The sequence below is a fragment of the Zootoca vivipara genome, chromosome 3 (assembly GCF_965207765.1).
Source record: "Zootoca vivipara chromosome 3, rZooViv2.hap1.1, whole genome shotgun sequence".
NCBI classification, from domain to species: Eukaryota; Metazoa; Chordata; class Lepidosauria; order Squamata; family Lacertidae; genus Zootoca; species Zootoca vivipara.
Genome location: NC_142586.1, coordinates 36,672,129 through 36,690,816, shown reverse-complemented (window position 1 = coordinate 36,690,816; position 18,688 = coordinate 36,672,129). Strand labels below are relative to the sequence as shown.

Genomic DNA, 18,688 nt, shown 5'->3' with positions numbered 1-18,688 from the left:
AAAGAGGCCATACATCCTCTCTCTAGGCTCCCTGGAACTCCCAAATACTGAGCACATAACATCTTCCTTCATTATGTAATACCGGGAAGAGCAGAAATTGATGTACTAATCCCTTCCATATCCTCTAGTTCCACTCTGTGGCAATAGGTAAAGCAGCTCTTTGGCATTGCTCATTTAACCACTTCAGTGCCCTCTGCCTCCCCCCCCCTTTGTTTAATTGTTTCCATCCTGCATTATGTACACAAGATGAAAGATTGCCATTTAAAATGCTTAAAAGATTGCTATTTAAAATGCTTAGAATCCACAATCGGAAGGAAGCAGACTCAGTTGAAAGTGGGAGAGCATGGAAGATAAAGGAGGAAAGACTGGATTCAAAACACTGGATCCTAAGGGGAAACTGGAAAGAAGAGAAGGAAATGTCTCAAATAAGGAAAGGATATTCCAGGTATACCGTATTTCTTTGAGGGCTGAGCCAAATGTGCTATTCTCAGCACACACAAAAAAGGTGTTTTAAAATTGACGTTCTTCCTGGTAACAATGATCTCGTCACACAGGAATTTAGGTTCAGTAATGTGACACCAGCACTGAGGGCAAGAGAGACTTATTTGGACAATGCCTGTTCTGGAGCATTGCCCTCACTCGGAATTAGTTTTGTGGGCTATGTGATGTCACATGATGGAAAAAAAATGAGTGATTTGATAGGGTAGGGGGATGGCATGATATTATAGCCAATCACGGACTACTCCAGCTACCTAAAACTCAAAATATTGGAGAGAAAGGCAAGCCATTAAAAACCTGTGTTGACTCCTAGAACCGTAGAGTTGGAAGAGACCCCAAGGGTCATCTATAGCCCAACCTCCTGTGAAGAGTGCCTTCTCATTGCAGTAACTAGCCACAAAAATGCACGCCCTGTAGCAAACCACCAGGAGCAGGGCGTGCCTTTTGTGGAAAGTTTGATTCACTTTATTCACAAGCATACAGGCATGCACTGAAAACAGAAGTAGACACAAAGAAAGCTAACACTGAAAATAGGTTTTCCAAGACAGCTTTTCTGTTGTGATGGGGGGATAGAAACTTTAAGACATCTCACTTCTTTGCCCTCTTCCTTCTTACCTGACAGCAACGGACGTTTATTTGCAAAAAGAAAAGAGAAAAAGAACTGAAAGCTACACAGGGAAGTTTTGGGGCAATTTTAAGCCCAGCCTGTTGAAAAGAACACAATCCCATTTGCGCCGAGATGCTGACACTGTCAGAGAAAAGGATTAGGAGTTACAGTCCTCTCTACACTGCGCTCTTCTCTAGGTCAACATAGAGAGGAATTGTAGAGAGCCTGCAGGGCAGCTGTCTAGCATTACACCATTTTTAGGGAGTATAAAAGGCAGACTTTCCTCTATCGCAGTAACTCCTCTCCTTTGTGTGAAAAACCCTATTTAAAGGCAAGCTGCTGTGTGAGGCATTGGAATTCCCCACTATTGTAAATGAAGTATCTAGGAAATGAAGGCTCTGTTCATCTGTTCATTAGGAATGGCTGCAGCTACATTACATTAGAGTGTAATTAGCTTTAATGTACAATCTCCTGATTTATCTTAGTGTAATAGGTACTGACAGCAATCCTATCTTATAAATAGAGGGAAGGTTCCTTTACATTCCCCTTCTGATACGTTTAAGAGCTCAGCGCTGTAATCCTCGTCGTTCATGTCAACTGCCAGTCTTTTATATAAGGCCCAATGCACACCATAATTTTAGGGCCCCCCCCCAAAAAAAACCCAGCAACTTTCCACCGTAGATTTCAAAATTAAAGGAAAATTTAAGGAAGAAGAAAGTAGTATAAATTAACGCCCGTGATTTAGAAGTAACTATATAGTCATCTATACTATAAAATATGATGCTGCAGAACCTCTTCAAAACAGAGTGCAAACTTATCCCTCAATATTATTTCTACAGTATTGGGGGGTGGGCACCCCAGCCCTAGAGATGTGAAGGCCTGGGAGGAAATGAAAAATGTGGGGCAGGACCCATTTCCCCCATACTGTTCTGGGCCCCCCATTTTTTTGGAAACACAATAGGACAAAAAGCAAATAAATGTGGGGAGGGACTGGGATTTCCCCCAAATCTTCCATTTCCCCCCTCCTCAGGCCTTCATAGCTCTACCCAACACTTTGGAATCTTGAAATAGTAAGACAGCCAAAATGCTGTGGCTATAAGAAAAGATCCAATTCCATGCTCTCAGAAGTCACACAGGTGTCAAATTGCCCTTTTACGGGTTTATGGTTTGTCATGGGAACACTGGCGCAAGCAGCAGGGGACCAAGAATGAGGCAGGACCCATCTAAAATTCAAACCTGCCCCCCATTACTGCATGATAGTTACATTAAAAACTATTTATTTATTTATTTATTTATTGTTTATTTATAACTATTATTAATAAATTGATTCCTCGCCCTTAACCATCAGGTCCCAGGAAGGTTACAACAATAATTTTAAAAAATCAGAAATTAAAAATGGTTAAAATAAATTACAGTCATAGGGAGAGGGTGGGCCCTGAAAACAGACACCTCAAGTTTGAAAGGCCAGGGTAAATAAATGTGTCTTCAGCATTAGCCAAAAGCTGTACTGTATAGGAAGATGCCAGGTGTACCTCTGTGGGCGGAGAGGGGACTAAGGGCCTGCCATGGGGAATGTCCTTTCCTAGGCCATCACCACCCTGAACATCTGGGAGCAGCAGAACTATCAAGAGGGTCCCTCTGCTGATTTTAATGTCAAAGAGGGTTTGTAAGGAAAGGGCATTTGAGGGATGAGATGTTTAGGGCTTTAAACACTAGCACAAACACCTTGAATTGGTCCCAGAAATTAACCGGCAATTCATTTGGACAGGGGTGGGGGTTGAGTGTTGTCTAGGGACACCCTCCCAGTCAATAATCTGGCCACTGCATTTTGAACCAGGTGAAGTTTCCAAGTCGGCTTCAAGGGCAGCCCATGTACAGCGCATTAAAATAATCCAATCTGGAAGTCGCCAGAGCCATAGAGTACCATGGCCAAGTCATCTCTGTTTATCTCATCAAGCTCATCCCCACTACCTATTAAGCAGCTCATTCTTCCTAAATCTTAATACTTAAGTATCCTCTGTACTTTCAATGGGGAAAGTGCAGCAATCATCTTTTTTGCTGTTGTTGCTGTTCTTCCTTTAGTCATTCCAAAAGTGGCTGCATTTCCTACATTTTCGTAGAATTACCGGGTAGTATTCTACTGTTTTACTCAGAGCAGGCCCATTTAAATTAACAAATGTGACTAAGTCAGGCCCATTAATATGAATGGGCCTACTATGAGTAATGCCTGCTTGAATACTGCCCGTAGAGTCGGACAAGACGTCCAAGGTCACCTAGCCAAGCCTGCTGCAGATGGAGGAAATCCAGCTTTACAGCTTCTTTAATCAGTGGCCTTCAGCCTCTGCTGAAAACCTTCTGAAAAAAGGATGGTCTATCATTTTCCAAGGAAGTTTGCTCCACCGCTGAATAGTTAGTCATGTCAACAAATTCTTGCTCATGTTTATAATCTAAAAATTGGCACTTGTTTTGGTTTAGAAACCTGTCCATATTTGGCACAGAATTTAATCTACACCTGGGGCTCCTCCAGATGCCCTAGTTATTGAGCATTCATCCTGATTTGCTTGCACAAAGCTTACGTGGAAGTTAGATGATATCTGTTCTTTACTGAACATTTGTTCTGATTTATTTGTCATACAATCGGCCTTCATCCTGATTTGCTTGTGGGGTGTTTATATATGTTCTCATTGGCCAGTCTGTCATCTCATGTTTTCCTGTCACTTTCCTAATTGCAAAAGTTCTGTTTCTGAATTAGGGCGACCCCTTGAACTGCGTAAACCTAAACTTCGTGTTTGAATCCCTCCCACAAAATACTGACAGCTTGTTCAGTTCTGCCATCCTATAGCACGGAAAGGTAACTTTTGGTTAAAGATGAAGTTCATCTCACCTTTTGTACCCTGGGAAAGTGTACAAAGACTACGCCTCGAATTATTAGAGTGTGGGGGTAGCAACAATGCGCACTGAAAGGTGTTGAAGTGAATGAAGATTGAAACTCATGATATATCAGTGTTTTAAAGGCCCTCCTGGACGGCAAGTAGGTTTATTGGCTACGCTCAAGAAAACATGGGAGGGTAGTGCACCAATTGGGCTTTCAAATCCCCTACTTCTGAAAGGTCAGTGTGCGATGGGGCATGGAGGGCTACAACAGTTGAGGAAAATTGGGGAGACTCAGCAGGACTGCCTTGAACAAGTGGAAGTGTCTTTTCACCATGAGTGCAGCAATGGTTGCACTGCCTGCTGCTCTGTAACCTTCTCCTTGTACAGAATGACCTCCTTCCACATTGCTTCCCTCCCACCAGCTGCATTAAGTCAGATGTGATCTTGAAGTTGCAACATATTGTCATTCTGTTCATTAAGAGTTCTTCCCACTGGATTGGTGCCTTCTCTTTTTGAGGAAAAGCTGGCCTCATCAGAGAAAGCGAACCTAAGCAAATGGTATGCAAAGGTACGGACTTTGGGCTCTTGACACAACGTCACGTAATTAAAATGGAAATTCGGGGCGGTGCATTTAAAGCTCACGTCAAACCATGTCATCTTGCAGGAGTAGGCAAGGTTCTCAGATAGCGTAAATCACTGGTAAGATGAATCATTGCGAGCGTGAGCTATTAATAGCCGAAGTGGCTGAACGGAACCCATCCACAATTCAAGCAATGTTGACAGGAGACAAACCGTTTACATAGCAGGCTATTTGCATAACTCATGCCTATAAAGCAGCAATTCTGTTGCACAGTGCTGCAAACCACACACACAAAAGAGTAAGTTGCAGTGTTTAAAGAACTGAGCGAACATTGGAGTTTTCCACTTCTATCTTTAAAACGTTCCAAGGAACTGTTCAGGCTGCACGCTTAGTACAAACATCATGCGTACTCCCAGGTTTTAAGCAATTATTGTTATGCGAATATGGATTCAAGCTGTGCCGAGACACACTGCAAGGCATTTTAACTTTCCCTGCTAACGTTTGACAGGTTAATCATTAACAAAACTGCCAGGCATTTTTTTTCCCTTACCGTTATTGCACAGATATATTCTCTCTTGCACACTGGGATGAAAGGGAGACAGAAATAAATTTGGCACCACAACAGATGTTTTATTGCTCTTCGGAAAGTGCTATTCATCTTGCAGAACAAAGCAAAAAGGAAAAAGGAAAGGAACGCAACTCTAAATTTCTATTTCGCCATAAACAGTTGCAAGTAAGACATTTCCAAATAGCTCAAAGCAAAGATTTAATAGGCAATTTTTACAATCTCATTTTTTTAAAAAAAGACAACTACCATGTAGGGCAGCTGTTTGGGGTGGGTGGAGGGAGAGAAACAAAGAGAAACACACTTCTTTTCTGAACCACTTACTTTATAACTGTTCCTTTGGTGCCCCCTGCTGTTGTCAGCATGACTCTGGTGGTGAGGCTTACACGCAAATCATCCTGGTCCAAACCGAGGAGCTCTGCACAGCATTCCAGAGACTGGCTAGATTTATTCTTCAGAGTGCAACCGCCTATTTTTAAAAGCAAAAGGGGAGAAACAGCTAAAAAGTGGGTTCAAAAAATTCATTAAAATAAGGAGCCAGCAACTGCCTGCAAAGTCATTTTCTTTATACAGCTACTTGTAACACACAGCACAAACTATTCCACAAAGCATGAATGAGCAAGGCAGAATCACACACATAATAACAGGCATATCACTTAACAACAAAAAAATAGGGAATCCTCTCTGTTACTTTGCTGAAGCGCACCAACTTTTCACCAAAGCAGCAACACTGCTCAATGCAAAATGAAACAAAAGTTACTGATCTAACCAGAAGTGCTGCCAGCTTCTTCAAAATCAATATTCCCAAGGTGTAGAACGCCAGCCACCACCCGGAAGAGATCCAGCTTCTCTTCATCGTCTAAGCCAATCTTCTTCATCGCGGTGCACATTCTGTTAAAGTCTCCATGATCATCGAGCAGAGGATCTTTCAGAGAGCCTGATTTCAAGTACTATAAAAGCAAAACAAAAGCAGTCTCAAAACGCTTGGAACTAGTATATCCATTGGTGAACACCCAGCCAAAGCAAGCAAAAGTGTATTTGATGGACAGAGCTCAGAAATACCACACATAAAAATCAAGATTTGTTTTCTAGCAAGGTTTGTCTAGCATTATAGATCAATGTGGAGGATTATGTTGAATGTGGAGAAAGGAGTATATGGGGCAGAGTGATTTGAAACTTCATAAAGATCTACTAGAAGAATGTATGGAAGTAGTGTTAACCAGAGACAAGACAAAATGTGTGCGTGTGAATGCTTTGATTTTATTTGAGAAGTATCCTCCCGTTTAGAAAATCTTCAAGAAAACAGCCCTTAAGAGTGAGGGCAGGAATTATTGTCCTCACTCTGAATTGGCTTCATAGCATTCTGACTGGGTAGTGTGACACTGTCACGGATGCTACATGATCCTCAACTGTTTGCTATCACATAATCAGGTCAGAGCAGCCAAACATTTAGGCAGTAATCAAGTAGCTGCATAAGGAGGAGCCAAGGACAAAGGAAGTTGCCTCACACTAATTCAGATCATTGGTTGATCTAGCACAGAATTGCTAGAAGCTGACTAGGAGCTCACTCCAGTGTTTTGGAAATGAATCACTTGCAGGCCTACGTGGAAATGTCAAGGGTTGATCTTTGAATGAGTTCTAACACTGAGCTACAGGCCCATCCCCATTTTGGCCCCCATAAAATGTTACAAAAATGTCTGCTTGCGAACGTTTGGTTCAGGCCCAATGTTAACATTCCTCAGTTTTGGCACAAGAAAAGTCAGGCAACAGCAATATACGTAGATTATGAATGAAGTGTGGGATCATAAAATTCAGCAGAAAAACAAACACTGGTCTGGCAAATAGAACTGTGTATAGAAGTCCATAGCCTGTTTCTTATGAACTTGTGTAGAGCATGAGAAATCACCAGGCAACGGGTTCTTTGTGGGGAGGGAAGGTTACACACAGAGTTATGGTTATTCAGATGTTTTGAGTTCAAACACCAAACACCACACACCACCACCACCTCTAAAATCTAAACATTTTAACTAAAAAGCAGGCTACTACATGCAAGGGAGTGGGGAAGCATGCGGAAAAATAAACCATAATCTTAAAAGTTCACTGTAAACCCAAAGAGAAGATGCAATTTGACTTGCATTGTACCCAGTTTAATCCCAAACAAGGGAAACACTGATCTAATCATCTAAGAATAAAAATGCTAACATGCATCTGAAAAATTCACATCACGTAGCAATTTAATGAAATTAAAATTTCAAATTATACAAAGTGATCACCTCATCTTCCTGATAGGAAAAGGATAAAAATAATGTAAGCATTAATTGATTACTCCGCTTACTATTATTAAAACATGTTCAAGGAGGTTTAAAGATGAAACAACAAAGTTGACTTATACAATGGAATAGCTTGATGACAGAGCATAGCTTCTAGTTAGAAAGGGCAGGTGACATTCTTAGGAATCGACTCCAAGATCCATACTAGGATCACAGACTATATATTTGTTTAAAACCGAAGACAGAATTTGCATCCTAATATACCTCTGAAAATAGGTCATCCTTCAAGATCACATACCAAAAAAAAAAAAGGATCCCTATATTTACAAGATGGATCTTCTCTTCATTTGACATTAACAATCCCTTCAAGTTTTTGACACCAGGCTCATTCACATGGCTTTTAGCCCACAACAACCAAAGCTTTTGATCAGTACATGGGTCAAGTAGCTGTATAAAAGACACATATCACCCACTGAACTGAGAGGAAGTTCGTTTTTTCACACAGCATCCACATAAGATGGATTTTTTTGGGGGGGGAGAGAAGTCAGGGCTCCCTGCATCTTTAACAGTTGAACTGAAGAGGGAATTTCAGCAGGTGAAGTTTGTGACACAGCAGAAACCCAATCCTCTTTTTTCACCTGACCACCCTCCTCCCGCACCACAGCTTCCTCAGCAGTGAGAGCATGTCTTATGCAATCCATGGCTAGAAGTTTATTTAAGACCCACAAGTGCCACTGGTCCAAGCAGTCGTGTGAATAAATCCATAGTTATAAAGCAATGACCACTCATGGCTGAATGAAGTCAGTTGTGCATTCTTTATACGACTGATCATTTGGAGAGAATACTGTTGTTTTTTATTTAATATTTTAAATTATTACCATACTTGCATGAGTTTTATAATAGTAATAAAAATTAATGTCTCCGCACTACATAGCAATACTAGGAGTTGGGCAAATTACATTACTGGACGTTGCAACAGCTCCAAGTTACCACAAACAGATAAATTAATGAATAATCCTAAAGGTGCCAGTTCATAAGCTAACTGTTCTCCAATGTGCTTTCTGGGGTACGAATATAAACCATTCCTACATGCCCAAAGAGCACTGCAAGTTACAGAGAGAAACCATGAGTCGCTACTTACTAGCTACTTACCCAATCCCAGCTTAGGCTTGTGGTACCAGCACTTCACTATAAGCCTGACGCTATGCTGCCATATGAGCGTTAAAGGACTAGCTTGGCAAAAGGATTTGCACTGAGAACGGGATTTTCCCCCCCTCTTGCCTCACTAGCTAAGACTTCATGGCAGCCCCTTTGTAAGAGCAACCAATAATGGACCACAGTTGCAATTGTTGTGGGCACTCACATGGGGAGTGCAGCATTTCTGCGAACAGGTACCCCTCACCTGGAGGCTATATATTGGCGATGGCTGGGGAGTGGGGAGGTAGGGAAATCAGGATCAACAACCTAGCCCAGGAGCGTACCTTTATTGAATTTTGCTTTTCTGCTTGTTTATTTTACTGAGACCAGCATTACAAAATATACTCTGTACGTTTGGGCTTCTGCGGGTATCTAAACCCAACAATGTAGTGAAATGTTAAACTACACAGCAAGCAAAAAATACCTGCTGTGTTGTTGTTGTTTCATTTCTTTAAATAGTCAGATCGGGGTGGGGTGGGGAATCCAATTGGGTATTCAATTATAGGCCACTTTCCCTAAAGAATGTGTGCCAACGAAATTTCAGTGGCTACAATTTGGGCACATAGGCAAGAACAGAACCTCCCAAGATTAATCCATATATACATGAATAAAAGTTCAGTTCATGAAGAGGAGCCACAGCTAAGACAATGGGTCCCAGTTGAAATGCCCTTACATAGAGCAGTGGATAGGTTTTCCAGCTGCCCATTAGGATCTGCATGCACTAACAGGTGGCTGCTGTCATTTTTGACAGTGCCAATCATTTGTCTGAAGTAGTAGCGGTGGTGACATTCAGTCCCTGTTCTCAAACAAGGATCAGTGCTGCCAAACTGCTTGCATACAGAGCAAAAAGAAGTTGTAGCATGTGAACACGATGTGAAATAGCAGCAAGCGATGGCAGCAGCAAATGCTGCTGCTGCTTTGCAAAGTCTGAGGTTTTAAACATGAAGGTACAACATACAGAGTAGCTCTCATACCTGAGGACTTTTGCGGTTCTGTAAAATTTGCTTATCTGTTTCTTTGGTAGCAAAGTACTGCGTGCAACCACGATTCAAATACTGTTGTGAAGCAAAGGAAAACAAAAGATACAATTAACAACAAAAACTATAGAAGGAAGTAGAAAAATGTGGTGTATCATCATCATGTTACAGGACAGTGGCAGAATTGCAAATTTGCCGCGAGGTCTACTTTATGGTCTCATTTACATCCTATTATATATTTAATTTAATTATTTGAAAATGCAGGTTATTATTTCTGGGTTAGATCAAGACTTGCTCTTCCATGAATAGAAGGGGTCCTATGTGGAACAGACTGAGATCCAGTAGAAGTTCCCACCAGTGGAAAGGGAGGGGAGATTTGGGCTAATTTCCCCCTATGCCTGCTGCCCCTCAGCACCACTTTCCATACCGTTCTGAAGAATAGGTCAACCTTTCAGTGCAGATTTTTGGGGGTGGGAGGGATGGGGAAATCAGCATAAATCACCTCTTCCATTCCTCCAGTGGAAATATTGCATGAGCTGTTCATGAGACCTCTGGGTCGAACCCAATATACTTTAAAACCAGGACAGTGGAACAAACGGACCCTTAAAACTAAATTCAATCAGAGAAAAACCAACACCAATGGACCACTCATAACACATCACTACAGCAAATGTATGGTAAAAATGAACTAGAGCAAATAGCATTTTTAAAAAATAAATAAATAAAAAGAAAGCAAGTCCTAGTGGGCAATATTTGTGCTGATGGAACGTTTTGTTTTACCACGACGCTGAATTCCTTCCTATCATTTTGATCTGATTTCAGATTATGTGTCAGCCTGCAAACCATCCCATGCCTTGTATAACAGGACACTAACACAAATAAAATGCTTGTATGCATGAAAAGATCTAACTGATAAAAAAAATACATTATAGGAGGATGCAGCAATATGATGACAAGTTGAAGATTCAACCACTTTGGGCTCAAAAATCGAGGTTTAGTACAGAGGTAGCCAGCTAGGCAGCTTCCAGTTGTTGTTGGATTCCCAACTCCCATCATCCCAAGCCAGCAGGGACAATTGTCAGGGATGATGGGAATTGTAGTCCAGCATCACCTGGATGGCACCATGTTGCCTACCCTAGTTTCATGTCTGAATTGAAACAACAACTTCACTGTAAGCATCCTGCAAGATGGAGGAAAGTGGGGAGGAAGAACAATCAACTCACTCTAAAATTATCTGGCGAATTTAAATAAAGTTTCTCTCTTATATCTTCAGAGGCTCCAGCACACAGCCTGTAGAAAATATGGTAATTCCTTTCTTCTTTGCCTTGAACGCAGATCCTCGATTTCTCCAGCAGATAATGTGACACAAATCCACCAACTACTGAATTCTAGGAGGGGGAAAATAAAGCTTTTCTGAATGAGGAAATGGTTATGTGTAAAGGGATTTCCCAAATGAGATTACAGAAAGAAAAGGGAAGTTCCTGTGCATACCAATCATGCACAAAAAAGTACTGATACCTTTTCATTGAAATGGATTTCGACAAATTTTCCAAAGCGGCTACTGTTGTTGTTACGAACGGTCTTTGCATTTCCAAAGGCTTCTAGAAGGGGATTGGCTATTAAAATAAGAATACAATGAAAGTGGCTTAATATGAATTTTTCCATTTGAAGCAAAGGTGGGGAGAATAATTATTTAAAGCACAGAAAAGCAAACACAATTTTTAAATCCCTAAATGTGGTACTCTCTCAAAGAATTTGAATAAAATTATATTTTTCAAAATAAATTATAGGCAGATCACCTCATCTTATATATCTATAAACACACAGTCATTTCTACCCTTCCATCCTTTTTTCAATACACAATTCAAGAAAGAAACCCTCAAGAAAATCTATAAGGCAAGTTAAGACTTTGCTCTAGTCCAGGCATCCCCAAACTTCGGCCCTCCAGATGTTTTGGACTACAATTCCCATCTTCCCCGACCACTGGTCCTGTTAGCTAGGGTTCATGGGAGTTGTTGCCCAAAACATCTGGAGGGCCGCAGTTTGGGGATGCCTGCTCTAGTCCATAAGATGCTGCCTAGAAACGGTCAGCATTATCAGGTGAGCAAAAGCTAGCTTTGGACAGAAGAAAATGTCACACATTCAATAGCTTGTTTAAAGCAACTGCAGCTGCATCCCCAAGCACATGAATTATCTCATTCCTTGACAGAAGGACAATGCACAAGGCTTGCTAGCTGCTTCTGTGATCCCCAGATCAGGGCAACTATCTGATGATAACGGAAAGGACAGCCCTGATCCCATGGCTCGGCTACGAACACAAACAGAGCCACTGGCCTTGCAACAAGCAGGTGCCTGGAACCTTGCCCGGACTATGGCATTTAAGCTGCACTGCTGCATCACTGGGCCAGCAAAGACTGCACTCTTCCTTCAGCAACTAACCAAGCCATCAAAAACAATGCAAAACAGCATAAGCACGTGAGCACTTGCAATTGGCACTATCTTTGTCTAAGTTTTAGGCTCCAGGCAAAAGCTTTCTTTTTCACCCAGGCTTTGGGCCCTAGATTTGAAGGATTTTTAAGTATCTTTGGCCTCCTCTAGTGTGGCAGGAGGGACACACGTGGCGCTGTGGGTTAAACCACAGAGCCTGGGGCTTGCTGATCAGAAGGTTGGTGGTTCAACCCTTTACCTTTACCTTTAGTGTGGCAGGATCTGGAAGTCCTGTCTTTTATTGGTATAGATGTGGAGGTTTAAAAAAGTTTTTATTCTGTTCACTGCAATTGGTTTTGGTATTTCTACTGAGCCTATGAGTTACTTCCACGAGTAAAGCAACTAATAATTGATACAAAATAATAATAGTAGTCGTAATAGGCTATAGTTTCCCAATGGTAAGGAAATTTTCCATGCGGGCCAGGTACAAAGCAGATTAATAGTATTAAGGAGACGCAGGAATCATTAGTGCAAAACAAAGCTACTGAAATTGCATATTGCTCATTGCAATATCACTGTAGGGCAGGGGTGGGGAACCAGAGGTCCTCAAGATGCTGTTCCACCACAACTCCCATCATTTCTCACCAAGAGACAAGGTGGCATGTTGTTAAAGGTCCAGCACCAGTGGGGAGGCCCACATGATCCCCACACCTGTTCTACATTGTCCTGCTTGACCAGACCACATCTTGCATAGTCTAGCATTCTATTTCCAACGAGCAGAGGCTTCTGGGAAATCTTAAGAAATGTATGATATTTATCACTGCCTCTGCTGTATCTCCCACCATTTGGCATGTAATATCAAGCCTGAGCAGGGATGTTGCACTCAAGGAAGTCCCCATTTAGGTCCCTTCCTCCTCAGATTCACATTACTGCTACACACACGTTTAGCCAACGCCACATTTTAAAATTGCCTTTGCCTCAGAAAACATTTATCTGTTTAGTCCCAACAATGTTTTAGGAATTGGGGAAGGGGAGCGGGGAACAGAAGTACAAGCATTAAAAAGGAATTTGGACTTCTGCCTCTAAGGATATTTAAAGAAAACAAAAAGTCAGTCAGTACTGATCTTAAAATACCAAAGAAAAGCAAAGATGGTAGCTGACAGCTCTCAACCAACTTTTTAGTTTTCTTGCATGTGTGTGTTTTTTTCCTTTTTTATTCTTGATTTGTAACACAGAAAACAATTTGGGTTGGTAGGTGACCTTTCAAGCTATCCAATTTGTCAGGCAAACACACAAAAGAATCACAACAAAGACTCAATGTTTACAAGTACTTCAAATGTGAGAAGTTGTGTTTGTTTGTTTTTGAAGAGGCTTCAAAAAGGCTTTGTGAATAAGTCCTTCTGTTGTAACAATGCAGTCACACTGCACACATGCATGTTAAGATGTGCAAAAGAAGATGGGTGCAAGTGTGCAGCAGTGGCAGCTGTTCTAGGTACGTTTTTTGTTTTTTCCAAAGCTTCCTCCCAAACCCCTTTGCAAAAAACCTCAAATCTCTAGATAGCAGGGCTCAGGAACTGTGCAGCTTCAAATGCTACGTCCAACCGTCAGCTGTGGATTTGGAATGCCTATATGTTTGACTGTTTTTAAGAAACATCATTCTCAGGCCTTTCATCATTCACTAAAGGTGGACACATTGCTCTCTGTTTGACACTGGCTAGAAAGCAGGGATAGAGATGCTCAGTCTAGCCGACCCTTCAGTGACCCAGTGCAATGTGCCCTTTCACAAATGCACAAATGGCAGGACTTAGCTTTTTTCTTATGTATCTAAATCTATCTTTCTATCCATCTTTCTATATCTGGCTGCAACATCATATGGGACAATTTTAATTGCCCAGCTGAACAGGAGAATCTTCCTCTCACAGGTTATAACAAGCATACCTACTGACTCAGGAATGAAATCAGTCATAAAAGAATTAAGAACTGCAGGATGGTACCAAAGGTACAGAAGGAGGGTGGTTCTATTCTTTGCCCTGCACCTTTCTATCTTTTTAAGCCTTTGAAAGAGGGATGCAAATTTGGAGAAATTATTTCTCATAACCCTGCCATGGATTCAAACCTGCCCTTCACAGAAGGGGTGCTTCTCACCTGAGCCACCTTCAGATATTCTCCATGCAGAGAACCTACAGGTGGGAAGGGGAAGTGGGGCTGTTGCCACTGGCTCCGCTCTCAACATTCTGTTCGGATGGCACTAGCCATGCCTCCTGGACATCCATGTGCTGACAGTTGCTCAAGCATGCATTTTCTCTATGGACAGCCAGGGCAGGGGGTGGGGCATGGTCAGTGGCACATGGCCTTTTACTTCCTTAATCCATGCATAGTGTCTACATGTGGATAATGCCTCAGTGAAACTAATGTACAAAGGTGGGGGACCGTTTACAACCTACAGACCATAACCATTCTGAAGTCAAACACTGAAAGTGCCTATTGTTTGTCAACTGAAGCTTGATAGAATGAGACACCCTCATATTTGGTATCTTGGTAAAATACCAAATATGGTAAGATTAGTACAGTCGTACCTCGGGTTACGAACACCTCGGGTTACAAACAACTCGGGTTACGAACTGCGCAAACCCGGAAGTATTTTCGCCGCGTGCGCCGAAGCGAAAATAGCGCTTTGCGCATGCGCAAAATGGCGGTTCAGGTCGCGTTCGGGTTACGAACTTTTCGGGTTACGAACTGCGACCCGGAATGGATCGTGTTCGTAACCCTGTATTACTGTATAATTTCCAATACATGGCCTGTTATAAGGATGATATACAACACCACATTTCAAAATGGCCGTGTGATACCTATTTCTTCCACCTCGGCTAGTTATTGTTAATTTATGCAAATGAAATTTAAGCATGACAAAGTACCTTCTACAATTCTGTCGTCAATATCTTGACCACTGCCATAGGATTCAGTCAAATACCTGTGTGAGAGAAAGAAATGAAATGTAATCAAATATATGTTTTCATATTTATATAACCACCACCACCACCCCCGGAATAATTATTGCAGGGTGGCTATATAAATTGGATTAAATGTCACCACTTTTGCAATCCTTTACTTGAGGAACAGCAGGCACTGCCATTTGAATCCCTCCTCCCTGGTTGTGGGCTGCATCCAAAAGTTATGCAAGTGAAAGAATTTCTGTGCAGTTGGGACCTCCAAATTACAGCTACCTCTCCTGGTAGGTGTGGAACTTTCCAGAAGAAAGTCTGCGGTGTGGCACCAGGATGTAGTGGAAGAGCGGAATTGGAAAAATCAGACAGACAAATGCAAGGAATTCAGGAAGAATTCCCTGAGGGGTGTGGTGCCTAGGAAAGGGTTTTCAGTGACCTTATGGGCCTGCATTTGGTGGGGGGGGGCAGGGTAGAGAGGTTGGGAAAACGCTGCTATATAAGCAGTGTTCACACATGTAACGTTTGGATGGAACCCGAGAATGTATATGTCCTGTGTCTGAAGAAACTGTTTTTTGTCCTAATATTTTTTACCCAATGAGACAGCTTGGCAAATAACTAGTGTCTTCGTAATGACCGCAATGAAAGAATCACAATGCGTATTTCAAAAGCTTCCTGTCACCAGGAAGTCTCTGGGGCAGGTAGATCTCCCTGTACATAATGGAACCACCTTGGAATCGCCATTCACGCTGTTTTGTGTATCTGAATTACACCCATTAGGAGTTTCAAGATTTCTTAAGGGAGATTAAAACAGCCAGAACACAGTATTTTATTCAATGGTAATGTTTTCAACTAGATATACAAACCGTAAAACAAATTTAGTGTTTTCTGTCTTGCCAGCTCCGGACTCTCCAGACACAATGATTGATTGGCTCATCTTGAGTACTTTCATATCACGAAATGCTTTATCGGCTGAAGTAAACATTTAAGAGGACATTAAAATGGATTCATATAAAACAACACAGATCAATGTTTTCATTAGCCTCTTGAACACTATGTAATATTCTTGTGTAAGCATCATCTGAAGTAATGAAATCGCAATGTTTTGAAGTATTCACCTGAACTTATTTACCGCCTGAGAATTCTTTCCAATACCAACAAGCAATATCATGCTAGACAGACAAATAATGTTACTTTATTTATTTACAACATTTATTTCCCACTTTTATACAATGCAATCTATTAAGTGGCTGACAAATACATGAAATTCATATTGGTTGTTCTGGTTTTTAAGAAAACAAACACATTAAAGGAACCAAGTCCAAGTAGAACAGAAGTAAATAAGTAAAAAAATAAAATGGGAGCTGAAAGAGCCCTCAAGCTACCTGTCTTTAACATGGCACCAAAATGAACAAAAAGTGGGTCAGAAGCAAATGCTGCTTTGGAGGCAACACCACTGAAAGCACCCACCTCACCTCCAGTGGGGGAAGCCCATTGGATGATAATCTTGGTTAATGGGCAAGCTCACAGAACACATTGCCCTAGTGTAACCTGGAGACAGCCAATGTATGGACAACAGATTAAGATAGTTGGAGTAGGGTGATCATGTGGATCTAGTACAGGCACCCCCTACCAGCAGTTCTCCCATCTTGTCTCAATTCAGATTCAGTTTAATTAAACTTCCTAAAATCCATTACTAATACCAGGCACTATCTTAGGACACCTTAGTGACAGGGGACAATTTACCCATTTTCTCAGTTTAAAACAAGTGAGAAAACACCCTAATATCATGAGCCAGCCAAATAAACAAAAAAAAATGCATCAGGATTGGAAGCAAAGGCAAAATGGTATACTACTTACCAATTGCATAGACATGTGGGGGCAGTGTCCCAAGTGATCTACCCTGATACTTTTTAATAGCATCTGATGAGTAAAGTTTAGGTATATCAAAGTATGGATTCACTGCTATCAGGATGTTGGCTACGTATGTCTGCCAAAAGAAAACATAAAAGAAAATCCATAACAGTGTTTCATTGATTTGGAACTTCTAGAGAAAGACTCTAGAGATCTACTACAAAATTCAAAATGAGAACGTGACTTTGAGATTCGACTCGTGTATCTGAAAAGTCAATCTCATCGCATCAAGAACCACTTGAATTCAGAACCATTTTGAATTTAAAGGCTAGGTAACAACTGTGTGTGTTTTTTAAAGCTGCATTTGTTAAGCGTATAATCTGCAATTAAGAACCATTTCCAAAATTGTGCAGTTATACACCAAGCAATGAAATAATAGCAATAATCATAATAACAGCCCAATGCAGACAAAATATGTAACTTAGGATTTAGGGGGAAGGAGTGCAGAGAGGAGGGGAAATGTATTTGATATAACTGCGTATCTGTTTCTGGCACCCTTGCAAAAGTTTCTTCCTTCTATTTCACAGCTGTCATTTGCCAGAGCAGATGGTGGGGACTATGTGTCATTTAGTCAGAATTCATTACATGCAATCAGGCAATCTGATAGCTACATAAAAGATTAAGGTGGCCAACTGAGCTAGGAAGGATCAGAGGGTGGCATGTGTTTCTTTTAAAGGAAGGGGGGAATGCATCTTTGCTATTAACATGCCATATTGTTGTTACTCAGGGGAAGAGGGAAAACATGTAGAAAGGGGCTGTGGGGCCATACTTTATAAGCATGGGCCATCTGAGGTAGAGGAACCTTTGCAGGTTTGCCTCTTCACACACAGGTTCCCCTGGATTCCCCTGGAACGTGGCTTGAGCCGTTGTTTGTGACAAACACTTCTACCTCCACATTTTGCAAGTTAGTACAGTACTCACATAAATTCTGTCCTTACTGTATCGAACTTTTACATTGTGTAGGAGTGTGGCTTCGTTTAAATACATTAGCGAACCTACAAGGAAAGCACAGTGATGTTTTATAACACAGCGCACACACTTGTTCCAGTTTTTATTACCTTTCTTCACCTCCAAGTACAGTAGTACTTACGAATTCAATGCGTTCCGAACAGACATTCGTAAATTGAAAAAATTTGTAAGTCGAATCCCATAGGAATGCATTGGGAGAAAAAAATTCGTAAGTAGAAGCAACCCTATCTAAAATTCGTAAGTAGAAAAAATCCTATCTAAACCGCATCCAAGATGGCAGACGGAGCTCCATTCGCAAGTAGAAACATTCGTAAGTAGAGTTATTCGTAAGTAGAGGTACCACTGTAGGTACCACAGAAAACAAATGCTCTCCCCAGAGAAGCTCACCTGGTGGCTTTAGGCAGCAGGCAACAACAACCCTCTTCTCCCAGAGGTTTGACTAATTAAACAATCTATGGCCTTTAAAACTGGGGGGGGGGAGGAATTGTTTTGTTTGTTGTTATGCTGTATATTTTTGTGTTTTGTATTGTTTTTTAATTTAATAAAAAATAAATATAGAAATAAACCTTTTTTATTTAATAAAAAATAAATACAGAAATAAACTTGTTTATTTATTTAATAAAAAATAAATATAATTATTATCATAATACAGGCAGGTATAATATGTTTAAAATGGTACCTAAACATACATAGTGAGCCCTTGGGGGGGACAAAAAAAATTATGTTCCCCTTTTGGAAACATACCTACAAAACAGCATATCAGCTGAAATGGCAAGACTGACGGGAAAGATCAGAAATCAGGAAGACCAAATATTTGTGAAATACTGGAATAACTTTTTAATATATTTGAGAGACCACTTTACACAGG

General features: G+C 41.1%; 1 protein-coding gene across 7 annotated transcripts in view; it reads right to left on the bottom strand.

Annotated features, from left to right (window-relative positions):
• The window catches only part of MYO6 (myosin VI), a 104,327-nt gene that overhangs the window by 43,064 nt on the left and 42,575 nt on the right, over positions 1-18,688 (bottom strand). For all 7 annotated transcript variants that reach the window (XM_035109562.3, XM_060272551.2, XM_060272552.2 and 4 more), the window contains exons 4-12: positions 17,773-17,846; positions 16,798-16,927; positions 15,804-15,909; positions 14,911-14,966; positions 11,087-11,184; positions 10,792-10,956; positions 9,566-9,646; positions 5,894-6,074; positions 5,449-5,593 (exon numbers count right to left, since the gene is read on the bottom strand). In XM_035109562.3, coding sequence (XP_034965453.2) covers positions 5,449-5,593; positions 5,894-6,074; positions 9,566-9,646; positions 10,792-10,956; positions 11,087-11,184; positions 14,911-14,966; positions 15,804-15,909; positions 16,798-16,927; positions 17,773-17,846 — 1,036 coding nt within the window. The remainder of the gene's footprint in view (positions 1-5,448; positions 5,594-5,893; positions 6,075-9,565; positions 9,647-10,791; positions 10,957-11,086; positions 11,185-14,910; positions 14,967-15,803; positions 15,910-16,797; positions 16,928-17,772; positions 17,847-18,688) is intronic.